The 17570-nt window shown below is 41.2% G+C and overlaps 2 protein-coding genes across 2 annotated transcripts; both read left to right on the top strand.

Moving 5' to 3' along the window:
• Positions 1-1778: 1778 nt before the first annotated feature.
• tmigd1 (transmembrane and immunoglobulin domain containing 1) lies at positions 1779-9112 on the top strand. The gene is made up of 5 exons (XM_085363774.1): positions 1779-1842; positions 1972-2250; positions 8447-8734; positions 8867-8970; positions 9055-9112. The coding sequence occupies exons 1-5, from the start codon at positions 1779-1781 to the stop codon at positions 9064-9066; spliced, it is 747 nt and encodes a 248-aa protein (XP_085219900.1). The 3' UTR covers positions 9067-9112.
• A 4284-nt stretch (positions 9113-13396) lies between these two features.
• Positions 13397-16528, top strand: pimreg (PICALM interacting mitotic regulator). The gene is made up of 5 exons (XM_085363773.1): positions 13397-13449; positions 14144-14461; positions 14575-14876; positions 15114-15209; positions 16369-16528. The coding sequence occupies exons 2-5, from the start codon at positions 14168-14170 to the stop codon at positions 16526-16528; spliced, it is 852 nt and encodes a 283-aa protein (XP_085219899.1). The 5' UTR covers positions 13397-13449; positions 14144-14167.
• Positions 16529-17570: the final 1042 nt, after the last annotated feature.

Raw genomic sequence — 17570 nt, 5'->3', positions numbered from 1 at the left:
ATTGACAAGGAAGTAAATCCACAAACACTATAGTTACATTTATCCCTTTTCCCACAGCAAAATAACAATGCCTTCCGCTCCTTTTCAAGGACACACACAAATTTAATGTATAAGTAATTTATATATTTTGTATTATTTTATAGTATTAGAAATAATTAATGGGCTTCCATTGTAACTTGCTTCATAAATAAATGTGTAGAAGTACACTGATTTTAAAGAATTTTAATTTAATTTTGAATCCCTCCAACCATTGATTTTAAGGGTTTGTGATAAAATAAAAATTTAACTATTAAAAAGGGTGTTTTTTAACTTGGCACACACACCCAGTTTACTTTTAGTGCCATTGTAATGGCTACAGCCAATAAAGGTTTTCCTTGTGTTAAAAGTGTCCACAATAAAAGATGGAAAAAAGTCATGGGTGGGAGGATTTAAAGGGTGTTGACATGAAGGCAAATACTATTATAAGAAAGGCATTTTGAACGAGACGGTAGTTATAAAAAGGGACCTGCGAAGTACGGACTAGGAGCTGATCCAGGTTAAAACAGTCATTCATACCCTCATGTAACACAGACAAGATACGAGCTTCATCAGGTAAATTCGTCTAACTCATCTCAGAATGCGAAACATATATATATATATATATATATATATATATATATATATATATAGTATAATTCCTAAAATCTTTCTTATAGTTTTAAATCCGGAGAGGTTTTTTTAGGATTTTTAATGCTGTCCTTAATATCTAACAAATGCTGAAAAAAAAGTATTTTTAAACAAATGTGTTTCCTTTCTGAGTCATAAAGTTCTGGTTGCCAGAGTTGGAAATAGTCTGATTTAAACTTAAATCAGAAAAATCCCTTTTTTTTTCTGTAGACGGATATAAGAAAGGCATTTTGAACGAGACGGTAGTTATAAAAAGGGACCTGCGAAGTACGGACTAGGAGCTGATCCAGGTTAAAACAGTCATTCATACCCTCATGTAACACAGACAAGATACGAGCTTCATCAGGTAAATTCGTCTAACTCATCTCAGAATGCGAAACATTTATATATATATATATATAGTATAATTCCTAAAATCTTTCTTATAGTTTTAAATCCGGAGAGGTTTTTTTAGGATTTTTAATGCTGTCCTTAATATCTAACAAATGCTGGAAAAAAAGTATTTTTAAACAAATGTGTTTCCTTTCTGAGTCATAAAGTTCTGGTTGCCAGAGTTGGAAATAGTCTGATTTAAACTTAAATCAGAAAAATCCCTTTTTTTTTCTGTAGACGGATTTTGAGATATTTTGATGCTAGCTGATTTTTAAACCAGGTTTGTAAATGTACAGCCAGTCAACAGTTTAACACAGCAGCTCATCTGCTTAAAACCTGTGTAACACAGACATTTTCAGGTCATTCAGATCAGGTAGTTATTTTTTTTTAAGGTTACAGAAGGATAAATAAGTTGAATGTTTTTTGATGGCTTTCTCTTTTTTTAGAAGTGCAGAGGAGAAAATGTTTGCACTTTTGTCTGGAATGTAAATTTAATCTGAGGCTAAAATTCCGAGAGACTAATGTTTAACGTATTTTTGGTTTGTTGTTTGTCCTGTTAAGTAAATGGTTAGAGGTCTTACTAGCTCTCGATGAAGAACACAACAGAATGCGGTGTCTGGTGGTATGCCACATCTGAAAAAACTTGTAATGCTTTAGCTTAAAATTGTAAATGAATTGCATACCAGTGCTTTTTCTAATGATCTCTTCCTTTCCTCCAGGTTCATTGAAGGCAAAGCAAAATGAAGTTTATCCTCAGAGCCGCAGTTTTCCATTTCCTCGTCCTCTATGCAGTGCACGTTTTAGGTAAGTTTGTTGTTTTAGAAAGACCTGGTCACAGGGAATGTATCTCAATCAGTTTTCTTGTCACTATTTATATTGTCAAGATTTACTCCCCCGATCTTACTCAACTTCCTTTTCTTCCCCATCCTAAAGGCATTAATATCCAGTCTAAACCTGCATTCAACGATGAGGGTGTTATACAGGTAAAGCTCAATGACCCTGTATCGCTGGTTTGTACGCTTGGTGTTACTAAAGCTGAAGAAGAGCTGGTCTGGCTGAGGAATGATGCAGCAGTTCTTCTGAAGGAAGGGAACAACAAGAATCGCAGCAGTCTGTGTGTCACACCAACCTATGAAGATAATGGTGCCAAGTTCACTTGCCACCAAAAAGGCAATTCCACAGATCAAGTCTCTGTCACCCTGAATGTCACATGTAAGTCCCCTTAAAGAATTCTAATCTGTAATTTTTTTTTATACAGATCAGAATTCTTAAAAAATTACAGGCAGACGTTGTTTTATTACAAGAGATCCACATGCCTGTCACAGGTTTGAATAAACTTAAAACACCTGAGTTTCCTAATGTGTTCTCAGCCTGTTATAATTCTAGACAAAGAGGAGTAGCAATTCTAATACATAAAAATATTAATTTCACAGTACTCGATACAGTTATAGATCCAGAGGGCAGATTCCTAATCATCAAACTATCTATACTTAACCAAAAGCTATGTATTGTAAGTATATATGGTCCAAATGTTGATGACCCCTCATTCTTCCATGGTTTTTTTAGTACACTCTCCGAACACCTAGACTGCACAATTGTTCTTGGGGGAGACCTCAACCTGGGACTAAATGAAGAAATGTATAGGCTCAATACAGCAGGAACTCAGCGTAATTGGCAGTCCACAAATATAATCAAACAGTATATGAGCGACTTTGGTCTTTGCGATGCATGGCGCTCCCTTCACCCCAACAGTAAGGAATATTCTTTCTTCTCACATGTCCATCACTCCTACTCTCGTCTGGATTGTTTTCTGGTCAGCAGCTCACTGCTAAGTAACATTTCAGACAATGAGATTCATCCTATAGCTGTCAGTGATCATGCTCCTGTATCTTTAACACTAATACAGAAGAATAATACTACACCAAGTAAAAACTGGAGATTTAATACATCACTGCCCAAAGACGAAGAGTTTATCAAATACTTTAAAAAAGAATGGACTCTATACTTAGGCTTTAATGACATTCCAGGAACATCAGCATCTGTCCTCTGGGAAGCAGGGAAAGCCGTGATGAGAAGTAAAATAATCTCTTTCTCATCACATAAGAAGAAAGAAGAAAACAAAAATATTCAGGAACTAGAAAAAAACATCAAATTCTTAGAAAAAGCCTATGTGTCACAACAAGATCAAGAAATATTAAACAAAATATGCAAGACAAAACTAGAATTAAATGAAATTATTAATAAAAAGAATACATTCTCAGTACAAAGACTTCGCCTGCAAAATTATGAACACGGTAAATTATGAATACGCCTTCCAACAACTGCTCACACTGCACAGCAAACACACCGGACAATTACATCCACGCTCTTTGGTTCTGTCCACCAGTTCAGAAGTTTTGGCGTGAGATATGTGAAGACTTATCAAAGTGTCTGAAATGTAACATTCCAGCCTCCCCTTTAGTATGCTTGCTGGGCAACTTGGATGAGGTCACTGCAGAAATAAACACAGCCCACGTTGTTTTTACGGCCCTATGCATTACCAAGAAAATGGTCCTCATTAACTGGAAAAATAAAAATAATCTTAATTCTAACCAATATAAAAACCATCTAATAGATCACATTAATCTTGATACAGCCTCTGCCATCACATTTGATCACTCCCTTTGGGCTCATTTGATCGACTTAATCACCTAGTTGGGGTGGGGGGTCATGGTTTGGTCCTGCCTTCACTATTGTGGTTGATATGGTGGTAGGGACGGCCTTACGGCGTCTGGGGAGTCCCTAGGGACGTTTTCCCTGGAGGGCCTAACCCGGGGGATGTGGCCATGACCTGGGTAGGGGCCCTGATGGCTCTTAGATGGTGTTTTCCTTGTGGCTGCGTACAGCGGAGATGGGGGAGGGTCTGTGCTGGCGGACGTTGGTTACTGGCCTGGTAGCCTGGCTGCCCCTGGGTAGGTCCGGGACGGGCGCGGAGGCTTGGGGGTCTGGGGGTGCTCCGCCCCCGGTCTGGGGTGCTGGCTGGGCCTTGGGGGCTTGAGTCCTGGCTGTTGTGTTGCCGGAGCTGTGGGCGGGTGGGTGCAGGGGGGCTCAGCCCCAGTGCAGGGGACCTCTGGTGCATCGGCCCAACTAGGGGGCTCTCTAACTGGTGGGGAGGTTGTTATATCTTTGCAGGTGGTCTCCTCTCTACAGGAGCTCACTGCACCCCACCTCACTGCAGGTGGGGGAGAGATATAGGAGAGGTAGAGAATGAACTCAGCCTGGGTGTCTATTGTCTTGGGGCTGGGCGGTGCTGCTGCTGCGGGCCCCAGTCCGGATGGGCCTGGGCCCCCTTGCCCTGGTGGGTTCCAGAGTGTGGGGGTGCCTACTGGGGTCAGCAGGGGAGCTGGCCCCAGGGAGGGGCCGCTTGCCTTTCTTCCCTCCCCATCCTCAGCTGCCTCCCTATTCCCGCTCTACCACACCCACCCACACACGTAGGGCTTGGGGTGCAGGTATGTCACCAGGGTGCAGGGGAGGCATTCCCCCTCTGTCCCCTTCTGGCCGCCTGTGCCTCAATTTTATTCTGCAACCTAGACATCCACATTACTCACACTCTCACATAACACATACATATAGGGCCTTGGGGGTGGGCACGTTTTACAGCATCCAGAGGATGGTCGGTGTACTCCAACCCACCTCTGGCGCTGGTGCCCTACCCTCAATTTTAAATGCATATAGACACTACAGGTCTTCGGGAGGAGCCGTGCTGCTCTCTGATGTTTTAAATGCACTTCAGAACAGCACACAGCAATACTACATATGAGCGGGCGTAGGGAGGTTTGGGGTCTTCACTCAGCCCGGTTCTGTTAGCCGTCAGGGCTGGGGGGCTGGGAGGAGGTGCTGGCCATCAGATTGGGGTCCGGGATGCGGGGCCTCCCGGCTACTGCAGATAAGGAGGTGGTCCGCTTGCCTCCACCCCAGAGAGAAGGGTAACATCTCCTGGGTCTAGGTGCGGCTTGCCCCTCTGGGGGCGGGGGTACCTGGACCTGGGATATAGAGTATGTTTGGGGAGTGTGACTATCTGTGCAGTGTCTATTTGAGTCTGTCTACACGTGGGTGAGTGCCGAGTATTTGGTTGTGTATATGGGGCTGGGAATGCACGTTTGTGTCCGCGTGCGCCTGTTCGTCTGTGTCTATATGTCAGGTTGGGTCTTAGACTCAACCTCTCTGGGTACATCTCAGGCCCTCCTAAGTACGGAGGCCTATCTCCCCTCACCACACTCCCTGCCGGTGGCTGATGCCCTCAGACGTTGGTGTGTTGGTGGTTCTTGTCAACTGGGGCTGGGCTGAGCCCCTTCCGGGGAGTGGGGTGCCCTCAGGCCTCTGGCCTCTGGGCCTGAAGCTCGGTCCTCTTTGGCACAGCTGGCTGCCGGCAGAGCCCGCGGGCACGCCACTGCAACCCCCTCTGGCCTCTGCTCCGTAGCTGCTGGGTGACCTCTCGTTTGGGGCTCTACTCAGCTCTTCCCAGGACGGTGGCACGGTTCCCCCCCTTTTGGTGGTCCTCCTCGGGTCCTTGTACTCTGGGGCCTCTGGATATCTGGGGCCTGGATCTCCTCCATACCTGCTTCATACCCTGGGGGACGGGGCTATGGCTCCCCACACTCCCTAGCAGATCGTTACATGGAGAAACCTTTGTAATACAAGCATGCTGATCCACACAGGTGTGCACACAGGTGTACACACGGGTGTTCACAGACGCGGACTACACCCTTCTTGGCTGCTGCCTCAAAGCACATTGTGCGCTGCCTTTCTTGCGTGCTGCACAATAGCGTTTAATATTCAGTATCTACTGTTATCTACTGCTAGCTAGTTTATTGTGATGGTGATGTTGCTCTTTTTTTTGTTTGCTTTCTCTTCTGTTTTTTTTTCTCCATACAGGTGATCCAGGTGTTTTGTTTGTTTTTCTTTCTTTCTTCCCCCCCTTCTCACCCTCTCTTCTCCCATCTTTTTTTGTTTCTCTCCCTCTCTTTCTTTCATTCTTTCTCCCATGTCATGTCTGTCCTGTTTGTAGCATCCGAAAATAAAATAAATTCATAATTATAATAAAGGTCAATCAAATGGACCAATATGGCAAGGTCATGATGATCCACTTGGCAAAATAAATCCGCTTGGCATCTTTCTTGGCATTAAGACAACAATTCTGATGGCTAAAGATCCAAACGGGACACAAAAAAAAAAAAAAAAAATTCTGATCTGATCTGTTTATTGTATTTATATATTAATACTCCCAGCCAATACTGAATCACTTTTAGATGAATTTGAAATTATTTAGCCAAGTTAGGAATCAGAAACAATATAACTGCATAATGACCAAAACTATCACACTGACTGACTGAGTTCAGTTTTATGATCTTTAAATAGTGGGGCAACGGATCACTGTATGTGTATGGTGTGCGTGGTCAGTCTGTCAAGCCATAGTTATGGCCAGCGCTAGCAGTCCAAGTGGAGGAGCAGAGGAGTTTCCAGCATTTAAGCAGCCCTTTGCTGCCCAGTCCGACCGGGCTAAAACTATTATAAGGCCGTATTCCGTTGTGCAAAAAAGGGGGTTTAAACTATGATGAACATGCTTGAGCCACGCTATGATATCCCGTTGCGCGTCCACTTCAGTGACAAGATCGTTCCAAGCATGTATGAGCAGGAAAAGTCTAAAGTTATGCCTGAACTGTTCCAGGCATCTTCTGTTGCCCTAACTACAAATGGGTGGACCTCCAGGGCAACGGAAAGCTTCGTGACCGTGACTGCTCATTATATCACAGTGGAGTGGTAAATACAAAGCCCTGTACTGCCCTATATTGCACCTTAATTTGTTTTTATATAATTGCGTGGAATGAGTCTTGAGTTGAATGTTTTTTAATAGCCAAAAAATACTTAAATAAGTAAATGGCGAGTTAAAGTTTTGTCTTTTTGTCTTTTTTTGCTGATCCGAAAATTTATCCGATCCATGACTTAAAACTGTGATCCGATCCGAACCGTGAGATTTTGGATCCGTTGCACCACTATCTTTAATATGTATCAGTATTCAAGGTTGGATTGTCATCATACTCTGGAGCATAAACAGGTTGTCATCAGGACACTACAACACAGAGCGAACGACATCCTCGCAAACATGCCGGGTAGGGCAGCAGAAGAACATCATATCAAAATGGCCCTGGGTAGATGTGACATTCCCAGTTGGACATTTGACCAGCCAGGAAGCCACCTAAAGAATACTTGAGGAGAGAATTACAACCCATGCCTAAACGAAAACCTTTTGGTGATCCTGAGACACATTTTCTCTAAACAATGTGGCTTTCAAACCAAAAAACATGCTACGTCAGAAAATTGCTCCACCCCAAGGATCTAGTCTATGTGTTTAAGTACAAGGAGCATTTTTGTAAAATTATACATCAGTGAAATCAAACAACCTCTAAGCTGATGACACAACACAGAAAAGCTACCTCATCAGGCCAGGACTCTGCAGTCTGTTTAGACCTACAGGCCAGCAGCCACCCTGTCAGTGATGCTGATGTGCACATCCTGGACACGGAGGGGTTATATTCTATAAAACAGAATATAGAAGAAAATATGCTGCCATAGGCTGTAATTTATCTGTGTGTAAACAAGCAAATAAGACAGAACACAAAGCACATTGAAAGATGGAAGTATTCAGGAAATGCATTTTTATGTGGATTTGTTTTGAAAGAAAGAAAGCAAAGGTAGGACAAAATTCATCATGTTTTTCAAGTGGGATGCATAATTTTGGTCTTGTTTTGCTGCTGGTTCAGAGAACTTTGGTTGGAGCGTGATGAAACATGCAGTTTTGCTACATGTCTACTTGCTCTTTAATTATATGTTGTTTTAGCTGTGTTTGGTGATCGTAGAAAATGTTTTTGAGCCTTGAGCTCACAAAACATTTTGATTTTTCTGTGGATGCCACAGATGTTTATATTTTAAAAAACAAACGTGGCGGCACATCTCGTGGACCATTCAAGTGGACTTGCAGGAAGCGTGACTGGAAGGAACTGACCACGATCCCATCTTTATTCTAGCCCTGATTTGTCCACGATTATCAGTGATCATGAGTACAACGTTTGGGTTTTTATAGTAAACTGACATCTGGGTTTTTGAAAAGATTTGAACTAGTTGTTCTGTGGTCACATTCCTGCATGACAACAGCACTTTAACAGGGAATTTCCATTTTAAGAGGAGGGAGGGATGGAATCATACAAACACACCCAACATACCTGTGCAAATTTTAATGGCAGGCTGGTCATGGAATATTCCGGTTTGAATCAGTGTAGCTGCTAGGTTGGTTACGTTGATGTGCATCTATCTGGAAAAAATTACTTCAATAATCTCACAAGCATTAATATTTGCACTGATCATTTTTCAGTCGCCCCAAATATCTCTGAAACAGTGGAAGTTACAGTTGAAGAAGAGGATGACCTTGTCTTGGAGTGTGACACAAGGGCCAATCCACTTGTCTCCTCTGTGACATGGTCACTAAATGGAAGCCTGGTGGATCTACTAGCAGATGGCCTCTCTGTGATCAATAATGGCTTAACAAGTCAGCTGACATCCAGCAAAGTGAAGAAAACCTTGCATGGAGGCATGTACACATGCACAGTGGACTCTCCTATGTATGGAAGTAGCAGCAGGCATTTCCAAGTCACAATAACAGGTGAGCTCACTAGATCAGCACTCTGCAATGCTACCCAAGCCACATCTCCACATTAAGTTGTTAAGTGGATTATAAAAATCAGTGCATGATATTATGGCTTGGTTATTAATGTTTTAATCTTCATTTTTACAGACAAAACCCTGAAGTTCCCACTGGGGCCCATGATAGCTGGGCTGGTGGTTGTGGGCCTCACTGCTCTTCTTGCTGTTGTTTCAAGGTGGAGGAAAATCGTAAAGGTAACGCACAGAATACACGTGTGGAGTACAGAGACTGACTGATTACAACCCAGACCTTCTAATATTTTAAATCTCTTTTAACAGTGCTGCAAGTAAGTTGTGCTCAAAATAACCAGTCTTCTCTACATCACCAAACGAGACAAGCCATGAAGATAACGCCACTACTCTGTGTGTAAAAGACTCTGATTATCCATTATTGTGTCCTTCTATTTAATTTTGTGATGTGATGAGAGATACATCTATTCTACATTTAAGTTTTCTTCCCAATGTATAAACAATGAATATATATACATATATACTATATGGACAAAAGTGCAGGGCTACATATACATTACACCTACAGGAGCTGCACAGCCATGGAAACTCACGTTATGTAGCTCCCAGCTTGTGCTGATGTTAATGCCAGAGGACATTTGGACCTCTGCAGTTACTGAGCGAGCAGAGCACTGCCGACTTTCATGCACTACACTGTAACTTCATATGATCTGCTACATTGTGTGGCTCCTGAACACTTCCACTGTACAATAATACTACAGCTGACTGTGTACTATCTAGATGGAGAACAACTTCAGGAAGTGACTTCCTGTAATAGAAATATCCTATCAAACTCACATTCAGCTCTTTAGCACAACATGTTCATTCCCAAATATTTGTAATGGGAGACAGCATGGCTAGGTGCTTGATGTTATACACCTGTGACAGCAGGGCTGAAAACACCTGAATTTAAAGATTAATAGGTGTGGCCTAAAGCTTTTGTCCATATAGTGTATTTCTGTTATGTAAACAGCTAGCTAGTTTAGCTTAGAGTGAAACTTCAGTGAAACACTTAGGTAGTGTTAGTCTAACTGTAATCAACTCATAAAACTCACAGTATGTTAGTTTTTCTATGTGTTATACAATCAGGGTATAACTTATCAGTTAAATGTCCTGTTACCTTTGGTTAAAACCAGACTAGTGTGTTTCCCATGTTTCCTGTCTTACACTGTGCTAACTGTCTGGTAATGGTAGCTGCATATGTTCAGAAACATTAATAACAATAATGATGCAGCTAGTAAAGCTCATCTTTCCAATGTAATCAATGCAATATAAACTGTCTTTGTGTGTAAGATCATTTTTATTGGTTATTATAAAATATAGATACAGTGGGGCAAAAAAGTATTTAGTCAGCCACCGATTGTGCAAGTTCCCCCACTTAAAATGATGACAGAGGTCAGTAATTTGCACCAGAGGTACACTTCAACTGTGAGAGACAGAATGTGAAAAAAAAATCCATGAATCCACATGGTAGGATTTGTAAAGAATTTATTCGTAAATTAGGGTGGAAAATAAGTATTTGGTCAATAACAAAAATACAACTCAATACTTTGTAACATAACCTTTGTTGGCAATAACAGAGGTCAAACGTTTACTATAGGTCTTTACCAGGTTTGCACACACAGTAGCTGGTATTTTGGCCCATTCCTCCATGCAGATCTTCTCGAGAGCAGTGATGTTTTGGGGCTGTCGCCGAGCAACACGGACTTTCAACTCCCGCCACAGATTTTCTATGGGGTTGAGGTCTGGAGACTGGCTAGGCCACTCCAGGACTTTCAAATGCTTCTTACGGAGCCACTCCTTTGTTGCCCGGGCGGTGTGTTTTGGATCATTGTCATGTTGGAAGACCCAGCCTCGTTTCATCTTCAAAGTTCTCACTGATGGAAGGAGGTTTTGGCTCAAAATCTCACGATACATGGCCCCATTCATTCTGTCCTTAACACGGATCAGTCGTCCTGTCCCCCTGGCAGAAAAACAGCCCCATAGCATGATGTTTCCACCCCCATGCTTCACAGTAGGTATGGTGTTCTTGGGATGCAACTCAGTATTCTTCTTCTTCCAAACACGACGAGTTGAGTTTATACCAAAAAGTTCTACTTTGGTTTCATCTGACCACATGACATTCTCCCAATCCTCTGCTGTATCATCCATGTGCTCTCTGGCAAACTTCAGACGGGCCTGGACATGCACTGGCTTCAGCAGCGGAACACGTCTGGCACTGCGGGATTTGATTCCCTGCCGTTGTAGTGTGTTACTGATGGTGACCTTTGTTACTTTGGTCCCAGCTCTCTGCAGGTCATTCACCAGGTCCCCCCGTGTGGTTCTGGGATCTTTGCTCACCGTTCTCATGATCATTTTGACCCCACGGGATGAGATCTTGCGTGGAGCCCCAGATCGAGGGAGATTATCAGTGGTCTTGTATGTCTTCCATTTTCTGATGATTGCTCCCACAGTTGATTTTTTCACACCAAGCTGCTTGCCTATTGTAGATTCACTCTTCCCAGTCTGGTGCAGGTCTACAATACTTTTCCTGGTGTCCTTCGAAAGCTCTTTGGTCTTGGCCATGGCGGAGTTTGGAGTCTGACTGTTTGAGGCTGTGGACAGGTGTCTTTTATACAGATGATGAGTTCAAACAGGTGCCATTCATACAGGTAACGAGTGGGGGACAGAAAAGCTTCTTACAGAAGACGTTACAGGTCTGTGAGAGCCAGAGATTTTCCATGTTTGAGGTGACCAAATAGTTATTTTCCACCCTAATTTACGAATAAATTCTTTACAAATCCTACCATGTGGATTCATGGATTTTTTTTTCACATTCTGTCTCTCACAGTTGAAGTGTACCTCTGGTGCAAATTACTGACCTCTGTCATCATTTTAAGTGGGGGAACTTGCACAATCGGTGGCTGACTAAATACTTTTTTGCCCCACTGTATATATATTACCAGACACAGACAGAAACCACCATTCACACTGTCACATTTAACTGCTATTGTATGAGAAATGCATGCACTTACTCTGATATATAGCTCATGCTGGCTTCTGCATATTAATCAGTGTGCTTTTTAAAACAATAAAGAGACAGATAATTGTCAGACTAATTGTGTTAAAAACCAAAAAGCTGCTTAAAAGAGAGTAACTCAATGCTGAAGCTGATGCTTTGATAATACCCAGTGTAAAACTATCATACTGCTGTCAAACCAGAGAAATAAACATGTCTGTGAAATGTTTATAAATGCTTCAGAATCTAATTCTTGCATTTGCTCTGAACTTTACCTCCTGACTCAACTATACAGCCATAGCTCATTAAAATGATGTTATACATTTACTTTTAATGAGAGAAAAGGACAGTGGCTGCTATAAGTCAAGGTCTCCTCTTTATGTTCTTTCCAATAAAGAAAGAAACACTTTAAAACACATAAAACAGAGTGATATCAGTGAAGGACAAATGGATTCAAAGTTAAAGATAAATTATTCTACAGCCTTGTTAATGCCTTTACTAAATCACTACAGAGGTGGACAAGACAAAGATTTCAAAATACTGAAAGCATTTCATGTGCAGGTGTGCAGTGACATCTGCTGGTCACCAAGCCCTTTGTAGCCACAATGGTGGATTTTTGTGTACACGTGCAACCAAAAGCAAAGAAAAACCTTATGGTGTTTGATAAATGAGCAACAGTATTTAGTGACCTGTTATAATTGTGCTGTTGGTGGAAAAAACTGTGCAAACTATCTAGCATTTCCCAGCAGCTAAATATATTTGATATACATCACCAAGTCCAAAGGCACTGTTATACTTAGCTTTGTAAAGTGTTTCTTACGTGTATTTGTATGTATTCCTTTATCTGTAAATTGGGTGGTAAAACAGTATTGCAATAGAAGAGCGTTACTAACACCCCTGTTAGTTGCTTCAACACCAATCTCATGCCAAGTCAATAAAAACTGGACATATTACCTGGAAAAGATAAGGTTTATTGCTAAACATTTCGTAATTTTTCTTTACTAGAAAATGTGACGGTGTTTGAGAGACAGTTTACAAACACTCATCATGGGCATAAATGCCATGGTAATTTGGGGCTTTTGATGATTTCTTTAAGCTGTTATTTTTCCAGGGTGAAATGATTGTGCAACATAAATCTTTAATGACTTTTTTAAAAAAGAATTAGGTGCACATGTTAAATTTATTTTGGATTTTCCCTAATCCACACAGGATCACAATTACACATACAGGCTCAAATATAAACATAGACCCCCAATAATACTTAGCTAAATGTCCCTTTGCAAGTCACAACACGACTTTTGGTAGGCATCAACAAGCCATAGAGGAATCTAGTATTACAAACTTGTGATCCTAAGTATTTTTTACAACTATTTTGAAAATACAGACCTTAACAGATCATTTTAAAATATATATTTCAAGAAGAAACATCTTGGAATCTTATTCGGACACGATAATCCTAGTCACATTTCAACGTGAATCCCATTAACGTAAAACTGTACGTAGTGACGCATCGTTTTACGTCACGTAACACTGCGTAGGGCGTGGTGACGCGTGCCTTTGTGGATTCTGTGGTCCGCCGCCAAATTCAAACAGCGAAAGAAGAAACGGGAGCTACAGCCGCCTAAAAGCCACAGAGAATCGGCTACTTTTACAACTGATACTTTTAGGTAAGCTCTCTGTACAGCAGGTGTCCCAGCAGACGTTCTTCTTTTAAGTTTTTATACTTATTTGAGTAGATGTTTTGTCGTGTAAATAGTAATTTTTTTTCCTAGCTAACCGTGGCTTCGGGGGCACAGCCCTCTTTTGTTTTGTTAATGATATTCACTGAATTTTATGGGAAAAGGCAGCATTTGACAACAATGGCACAATTTGACAGCGTTTTTATATAACGGCAAGTGAAAGGTAAACTTTAATTCTCATTTGTTGCTTAAGGCTGTTATTCCCTCCTCAGGGCAAGCCATTCCTGGGTTAAGTTGGACACTTGACCAGGAGCATTGTCCCTATCTAACAAAAGCCACGGAGCTTTTACTAACACGATTACTGCTGCTTGATTGTATGGTTGTTACGGCTCATTTTTCACTTTTTCCGTCCTTTGTTCATTGACATTTTTCAAATTTTTTGACAGTGACAAAGGGACTCTGAAATAATTTCCTCAAATTTGAGGATTAAAAAAAGAAAGATTTGTCTTAACTTGTAACTTTTTCTTATTTTGGTCTATCAGTCCAAAGAAATATTCAAATTTCATAGCATGCTGAGCCAGATTAGAATATAGGTTTTTTTTATATTGTGAGATTTTGAAACTGTAGTATTAAAAATGTTATTTTCATAAAACTTATTCATACAGATCACTTTTTTTCTCAGCTCGGTCATATAGCCTGTTTAGTCATGGATGGTGTTGGTAAAGCTGTGGTTGGAGTCTGGCGGGCACACACAGTCCTGGATGAGTCTGATGGAGCAGAGAGCTCCCCAGAAGCCCCGGACCGTTTCCGCAAACTTCGGTCCTCATCTTCACTCAACTCTCTGAGAATGTCACTGAGGAAGCGACTCCCACTGCGATCTGTCCAGACCAACTCCCTCCCTGAGAATCCGACCTGGGAAACCATGAAGGAGCAACCAAAGACCAGCACAGTCCACAAACTTACTCGTAGTGCTCGTAACTCTATCACCGGAGTGTATCAGGTAGATTAACTGTTATGTGTGAAATTGCCTATTTTTTATTATTATCAGTCTCAACAAAAGCCACCAGTCAGTTATTCTAGAGTTGTTATTTTCTTTCTCTCTCTCTCTCTCAGAGGTTGCAGAGGACCAGAGAATTTTCCCGTGAAGAGTGTTTGGTAGCGACCCCGGGTCGTGATGGAGAAAATGCTGGAGCATTGAATTCTTGCACCCCAGGACGTACACCTCATCGGGCTGCAACACCCAGACGCACACTCAGAGCAACAGGTACACCTGGGCGTACTCCAGGCTCCAGAGGACGCAGGACTCCTGAAGCATCCGTAAGAGGAGTGAAAACAGGAGGTGGCAGGAGGCAACTGGTCCGCATGGCTGCTGTACGAAGTCCCTTTGCCTCTCCAAATACGCAAAACCAGAGGAAGTGAGTTTGATTCACTCTTTATGCAACTTTGCTTTTTAGGACTTTGTTAGTTTATAAGTTTGAGTGCTTTTATTTCATTGGATCCCTCTGAGGATGTGTCAGGACGATCATACACCATTTATTTATTTAAAAAAAAAAAAAACTCAACCAAATATGTGGAGCAGCTGAGAGTAGCTCACTTGAATTTTGGTGGTTATCTTTTTCTGCCAAATATTTTGTTTTTATGATCTATAATAGGAAATTTGACCAAGATTTGGAGTCAGTTTCCAGTGGACTCAGGAGGCTCAAACATCTGTCGAAGGCTTTTGATGACATCATTGGGAGAGACAGCAGGTAACATTTTTTTATTTTAGTGAATTCTTTTGATATCTTGATCATTGACTGGGTGGTAAATTCTAAAATTGTAAAAAGTGTTTGCATTATGCGTGTTATTAGTTTCTCCCAGATTGGGTAATTAACAGAAAAAGGACATGTTTTGTTACCTTTTTCTATAATCACAACTAAAGAAGTGTTTTGTTGGTAAATTAAAGTTTTGTGTAACTGAAGAAGCCATTAGTCCATTTCCTTGTATTCATGCATATTCTGTATTGAGGAAGGGAGTCTCTGTCCTCCTTGCCCTCTCACCCAAAGAATCCCAGCTTGTGGGTCCCCAGACTTCCTCCCCCTCCCTCCAGACATTCCTCCCGCCTCAGTTTGAAACAGGGCCTGTGTTTCTGGTATTCAGATAAGGAGGGAGTAAGGGGGAAAGGAGGTGGATGTGGGAATTGGAGCCAGATGACATGACAGAATGCATTTGAAAATTTGCGTCACTTCCTGTGTTGTCATTTAAAATATTTGTGTCCTGTAAACGATGATATTCAGTGCGGAAAGCGAGCACTCGGTAATGGTGATCTTGCCTGTTATTTGCGCACATTACATGCTCCCAGAGGCTTTCCTCACTGAGTATAGACGTCTTCTTATTTAATTGAGATCAGTTTTTTGTTTTGTTTTTTACTTGCAACAGGCAGTTCAACTATTCCCAAATTGTGGAGTAATACAGAAGGTAAAATCCCCTTTCCAAAGAGTAAAACTAGTTGAGTTTTGAGAACATAGCTTTCAGTGTAAACACAAAGGTGCATGGCAGAGCTTCTCGGATGCATGCAATCTGGAAGAAAAACAGATTAATAACTCGCTGTCTGAACAAATGTTGCTCACACTTTTTCTTGCTGACTTTACAGCTCCTGCTTTAAATTTTCCTTGACACCAAACTTTCCCAAATACCTTTTCTGATATTACCTGAATGTCTACAAGGCCATTTACACATTAAAATGATAAGTAATAAAATTCAAATTGTAGATCAGGAAATGAGTTACTGAAAATTTTCATTTGTTGCCTGATGGCTTAACACTTGCCTTTTTCTTTTTAAATAACTAACTGATGTTACAGTTGTAAACCTATATGGTTTTAATGGCAGTCTCTTTTTGCACTGAGTAGTGTCTCTCTGTCTCTGCAGATCTGGCCCAAAGGAACGTTCTGGGGGAGCGATGATGAGAAAGCTGGATCCCAGCGGTAAACTCAGCCGCTCAAATGTCACACGCAGAGCCACACGCGTCTCAGACACGCTGGGCAGTTGGGCCCACACAGCTGTGAACACTATTCGCAAACCCAACTGAACTACATGCATGTCTGTGTGTATAATGCAGGACCTATTGTAGCCATGTTTTACACTTATTATACTCATTATTATTGTGGTGTCACTGTTACATATTCACAGTGGCGTTATGATACTGGGAGACTATTATGCTACAGCTTGTCTTTTTTTATGTGTGCTCTGCATCTTTGTGAGCATCTGTGTGACTCTTGTGTGTTTACATGTCTCAGGTTAGCTTGTTGTGGGTAAAATATCCTCACTGTAGCTTCCAGAGGAATTTTCTTTGCATCTGTCGTAGCTGTTACAACCAAAATGTTACATTTAGTTACATTTTCAAAATACTAATATTGTACTTTGTGTTCTCATTCTCTGCATAGAAAGTTAATGAAATGTACTCTAAAGGGATCGCGAACAAGAGCTGCAGTTATCTGCTGAACGAACACTAAATTTTCTGACAGAGGGGAAATCTTTTTTTTTTCCACTATTTTTATATGTATGCAATAATGTTTCTAACACTTGTTACACTATTTTTAAATATCATTTGATTATACCAAATTATCAAGTGTATTTTCTAAAACAGTATTTAAATGTGAACATTCCTTGAGGCAGAGGTTGGCACTTCTAATGGCCTGTGGATGATTCATGCATCGATATTGTACACACAAATCATCTGATAATGTGATGGGGAAAAAGATTTAGTGGCTCATTACCAGTTGATGGCTATAATGATGATGTTATAAAGAGATATCCCGAGTCTTATTAGTGACTCTCAAGTTACCAGCCTCAAATTAAGCAAAGCTCTTCTGTGGGTGTGTTGTTGTTGTTGTTTTGTTTTTCTGTTTTTGATACTTTCTTTTTCTGCATTATTATTTTTTTTAAAGGAGAACAACTGTCCAAATGTGAAAAAATAAAACTTTGCCCTTTTTATGCATATATATATCCGTTTCATGTTTTCTCTTCACATCATTTTTGTTGGGTGTTTTCTTTTTCTTTTCTTCATTTTTTTTGGGGGGGGGGGTTAAAATAATATTTTCCTCAACATCATGATGTTGATGATGGTGGTT

Source organism: Diplotaxodon limnothrissa, linkage group LG10 (genome assembly GCF_057381915.1).
Source record: "Diplotaxodon limnothrissa isolate DT_005_m linkage group LG10, D_limnothrissa_male_GT1.1, whole genome shotgun sequence".
In the NCBI taxonomy this organism is placed as follows: domain Eukaryota; kingdom Metazoa; phylum Chordata; class Actinopteri; order Cichliformes; family Cichlidae; genus Diplotaxodon; species Diplotaxodon limnothrissa.
Note: the sequence above shows the minus strand (reverse complement) of the source record. Positions and strands in the feature narration are given on the sequence as shown.

What these genes read in the sequence shown, in the direction of transcription:
- tmigd1 (XM_085363774.1), top strand. Translation starts at nt 1,779, where the DNA reads ATGAAGTTTATCCTCAGAGCCGCAGTTTTCCATTTCCTCGTCCTCTAT. An exon ending in TGTCACCCTGAATGTCACAT is followed by an intron (nt 2,251 to 8,446) that starts GTAAGTCCCCTT and finishes ATCATTTTTCAG; the next exon opens with TCGCCCCAAATATCTCTGAA. An exon ending in TTTCCAAGTCACAATAACAG is followed by an intron (nt 8,735 to 8,866) that starts GTGAGCTCACTA and finishes TCATTTTTACAG; the next exon opens with ACAAAACCCTGAAGTTCCCA.
- pimreg (XM_085363773.1), top strand. Translation starts at nt 14,168, where the DNA reads ATGGATGGTGTTGGTAAAGCTGTGGTTGGAGTCTGGCGGGCACACACA. An exon ending in CTATCACCGGAGTGTATCAG is followed by an intron (nt 14,462 to 14,574) that starts GTAGATTAACTG and finishes TCTCTCTCTCAG; the next exon opens with AGGTTGCAGAGGACCAGAGA. An exon ending in AATACGCAAAACCAGAGGAA is followed by an intron (nt 14,877 to 15,113) that starts GTGAGTTTGATT and finishes GATCTATAATAG; the next exon opens with GAAATTTGACCAAGATTTGG.